This window comes from Populus alba, chromosome 6 (assembly GCF_005239225.2).
Source record: "Populus alba chromosome 6, ASM523922v2, whole genome shotgun sequence".
Lineage (NCBI taxonomy): Eukaryota > Viridiplantae > Streptophyta > Magnoliopsida > Malpighiales > Salicaceae > Populus > Populus alba.
Genome location: NC_133289.1, coordinates 4,848,517 through 4,852,797, shown reverse-complemented (window position 1 = coordinate 4,852,797; position 4,281 = coordinate 4,848,517). Strand labels below are relative to the sequence as shown.

The following is a 4,281-nucleotide window of genomic DNA, read 5'->3' as shown; positions in this document are numbered from 1 at the left end:
ACAGTCACAGGACAAGAAGACAGCGGACTGGATGGTAGTGTGTTGGAAGGTGTAGACACTAAATCTAAGTATGGAAACTGGTGCTCATCAAAGATAACATGCCTAGACACAAACATTTTCATTGTTGGGACATGATAGCATAGATAGCCTTTATATTGTGTGGCATATCCAAGAAACAAACATTTGGTAGTTTTGGCCTGCAATTTGGTGTTATTATAAGGCTTGAGAAGAGGAAAACAAGCACATCCAAAAATTCGAAAATGTGTAATAATTGGAGAGGATCCAAATAGCATCTCAAAAGGTGAGCTATTATGTAGAACAACAGTAGGCATATGATTGATTAGATAAGTGGCTGTTTGACAGGCATAAGACCAGAATTTGGATGGCAATTTAGCGGTTCGTAATAAGGTAATAGTGGTTTCAATTATGTGTCTATGTTTTCTCTCTGCGACCTCATTTTGTTCAGGAGTATATGGACAAGAAAGGCGATGGGAAATGCCCTTGTTAAGAAGAAAAAGCTTCAATCGATTGCTGGTATACTCACCCCCCCCCCATCAGTTTGAAGAGTTTTAATGGTCGAGGCAAATTGAGTAGAAACAAAGGAATAAAAATCAACAAAGGTAGAAAACAAATCAGATTTATTTATTAAAGGAAAAAGCCAGCAATATCTGGTACACTCATCAACAAAGATAGTATAGTATCTATAACCATCAACTGAAATAGATGGTGCAGGACCCCACAAATCAGTATGAATAGTATCAAATGGAATTACAGACTTATTGACATGCTGTGGAAAGGGTAGTTTACTAAACTTGCCTTCAAGACATGGATGACACATGAGAGGTGTAGGTGTTTTGGAGACATGCATGTGAGCTTTATTTAATATCAAGGAAACAATATGATTTGTAGGATGACCTAACCTATGATGCCATAAGGTGGACTGAACAAGTTGACCAAGATAAGTTGTAGCTTGATAAGACTTTTGAGAGGTTGCAAGCGAGAAAGAGTGGATAGGGTACAATCCATTACTGCACAGCCCTTTGTAAAGGATCCTCCCTGTGGCTTTGTCCTGAATCCAAAAACAGCAAGCATCAAATATGAGTTGACAGTTATTATCAAGACAAAGACGATGTACTGATAGCAGATTCTGAGTAATTTGAGGAACACAAAGCACAGAATGCAATTTGATTGGAGACATTGATGAATGAAGAGTAGAATGACCAATGTGGGATACTGTCAGACCTTCACCATTGGCAGTATGAATGGTTTCAGTGGAAGGATATGGGGAGGCCAGTGATAGATTCGCCAAATCAGCCGTCATATGATTCGTGGCACCAGAATCGGTGAGCCACACTTGAGAAGATCCAGGGGAACAAGATGCTGGAGAGGCAGAGTGAATCATTGTATGCATAGCTTGCATAGGAGATTGTTGTACTTCCCGGTTCTGGGAGGATGATGCCTGATATGGAGTATATTGCTGCATAACTTGCATAGGAGATTGATGTACTTCCCTGTTCTGTGAAGAGGAAGCTGGATATGGAGAATGCTGTGGAGACTGTGGCTGCAGAGAAAAGGATGATTGTGGAGAATACGAAGCAATGTAATTCGGACCCTTATCATTATAGAAGCAATACCAGGAGGTATGATTGCTTCTACCACAGATGTTGCATCTGGCTCTCTTAGGAGGAGAAGCTCCACAGAAAGGAGCAGTGTGTCCCTCAGAATTGCATAGCTGACAGATTGGAACCATGAGTGCAGAAGGATGTTGAAATTGTGGAGCAGGGGAGTGACCAAGGAGTCCAGAATTTGAGTTGGGAAGCACAGGTGCTATGGAGGAAAAACCTGGTCTAGAAGCAAAGAATCGAGAGCCCTGAGGAAATCGACCTTTACCCTTGTTCTTGTTACCATTATATGGCTGAAACTGTCTAGTAGGCACCTGAGACTGCCCATGATGTGAAGAGAAACTACCTTGTGTATATGTATCACCGGTGCTAGCAACCATGGCTGATAGGAACGGAGAATTAACTGAAGTGTCAATGATCACTTCCTCTGCAAGCAATTGTGAGCGAAAGTCCTTCAATGATATCACACTTTCTCTTCCCTGTATAACACATCTAAAAGTATTATACTCAGCAGGTAAGCCATTCAAGGCAAGAATCACAATGTCTTCATCGGCAAAATATACCCTAGCAGCAGACAAGTAGTCCCTAGCCTCTTTAATTCGATGGAGATACTGTGAAACTGAATCTGAACCTTTTTTAATGGTTTGCAAATTGGATTTCATCTGAAAAATACTAGTCCTAGACACAGTGGAAAATTGTTCCTTTAATCTAATCCACAAATCTTTAGAACTAGTGCTGCCAATTGCACAGGACATAGCAATCGGTGATAATGTGGCAGTAATTAATTGCATAATTGCTCTATCATGCATTTTCCATACTATATAATCATCAGATGGAGAGGAAGAAGAGGTGATACCAGATTCAGCCGAGATTGAACAATGTTGAGGTGGACAGGGGAGCAAACCATCAACATACCCCATAATTCCATTACTTTCAAGTAAAAGTTGCATCTGGAAGTTCCAATTGAGGTAGTTCGATTCATCAAGTTTGACATTGACTGATGTAGGAATGGAAGAGATGAGAGCTGTAACTGGAGATTGAAGCAACTGGAGTTGCATAGCAGTCACCATAATGATTTCAAGTTTAATATGTGGATGAGACAATACACCAAACACTTGTTGTGCAAGTTGCACAGAGAAATACAACTCAAGATGAAGATCACAACGAAGCACTATTTATTCCAAATAAAGATCAATATATGAGTGCAGAGAAGAATAACAGCGGAAGCAACAGAAGTTCAAGAAAATTTCAAGCGTGAGCAATAGTGTGCTCTGATACCATGTTAAGCTATGTCAATTGATAAATATGATCTATAATTCTGCAGAAAGAATGAAGAAACAGAGAGATTGTAGTAGAAGAGAATACTGGACAATAGTTCTTATTTTGCATACTGCATATATCACGAGATAGTTATGTTTATATATCTGTTCAAAACAGACTAACAGACTTGTGCTAATTAACTAACTATCTACTATATTAAGATTGTGACAAGTGTCACAATCTGAAGCAATGTACTCTAATATACTCTAACATTCTGAAGAGTCTTCACCTGATGCAGGGGTACAAGCTCTTACAAAATACATGACTATGAAACACAGAACAGGAATTCCAAGTGCAAGAAACATCAGAAGCTTAGATGAGGAATTGCGGAGCAGAGTACTATAAATTTCAGTAAATACTGCAGCACAGATTCCACCGTAACCTTTAAGAACACCAGCAACAGTGCCTCTACTAAGAGGAAAGTTTCTCATGTTGGTTACAAGAACAGCTGTGCTCAACCAAGCACTACTATTGGTGGCAACACAGAAAGCAAGGCATAGCTGCAATATCGTAAAGTGAAAACAAAAAACGTGACTATTTGTCTGATGTTTTTGTATCAGATCATCCTCGTTGTGTTTTCATTGACAGAGTTAAAGCTCCAACCTTGTGGCCTTGGTAGAATATAATTTCTCCTTGTATCATCTAATTGAAAAAGGTGTTGAACTTCAATAACATCAAGGAACTATATTAGGGATAGTTCATCACTAAGCCTTGCAATCTTTTTCAAGGAAAGAGCTCGAATTTGGAAGAGGCTCTTCAAGGCAAACCTTCAAAATCTATAACATATGTGGTTTGATTCAAAGCTGACCTAGCTATAGCGTGGGCCCACTGCATTGAAAGTCCTAGTACCATATCCTAAAGCCTGGTTTCTAGGTTGGGTTGAAGGTCCAGAATGCTTTTCCAAATCAGGCCTGGACCAAAAATATCCTATTTTTGCCAATTGATTGATAATATTTCGTGTCTGCTTGAAATTGAAAGTGTGGTAGATAGTGATTTTTTTATTTTTTAAAAAATTTTATTTTTATATTAAAATGATTTAAAAAATTAATTTCTTGGCAAAAAGCATTTTTGCCGCCAAACGCCACCAAAGGATCTTTGAATCGGGGTTGTTGATACTTCTGTGATGAGTATTGTGTTGGGCTGTGCTGCATTATATATTAGAAGTAATGTTAGTAATAAAATGCGTAAAATCTCATCTCCCATGAGAGAAAGAAATGTTTGCTCACAGTACGTACGTATTACAGTTCAAGTCACTAGTAGAAATCAGGAAATTTACACGAATGTCATTTATATGCTAACAGATCATCACATCATGCATTGAGCACAGATAATAAGAAAG

The 4,281-nt window shown here is 38.8% G+C and overlaps 1 protein-coding gene across 2 annotated transcripts; it reads right to left on the bottom strand.

Moving 5' to 3' along the window:
• Window positions 1-623: 623 nt before the first annotated feature.
• Window positions 624-3,713, bottom strand: LOC140955691 (uncharacterized). 2 transcript variants are annotated; one of them, XM_073409779.1, is made up of 3 exons: window positions 2,479-2,609; window positions 1,243-2,101; window positions 624-1,069 (listed from the first exon to the last, which is right to left on the bottom strand). In XM_073409779.1, the coding sequence occupies exons 1-3, from the start codon at window positions 2,602-2,604 to the stop codon at window positions 1,026-1,028; spliced, it is 1,029 nt and encodes a 342-aa protein (XP_073265880.1). In that variant the 5' UTR covers window positions 2,605-2,609; the 3' UTR covers window positions 624-1,025. The 2 variants fall into 2 exon arrangements, with proteins under 2 accessions (XP_073265880.1, XP_073265879.1); XM_073409778.1 differs by having other exon boundaries at window positions 1,243-3,713.
• Between the last annotated feature and the right edge of the window lie 568 nt (window positions 3,714-4,281).

Excerpts from the sequence above, each read along its gene's own strand:
- LOC140955691 (XM_073409778.1), bottom strand. The coding sequence starts at position 2,692 with ATGGTGACTGCTATGCAACTCCAGTTGCTTCAATCTCCAGTTACAGCT. Across the intron at positions 1,070-1,242 it reads TCATACTGCCAATGGTGAAG|GACAAAGCCACAGGGAGGAT; the intron begins GTCTGACAGTAT and ends TTTTGGATTCAG.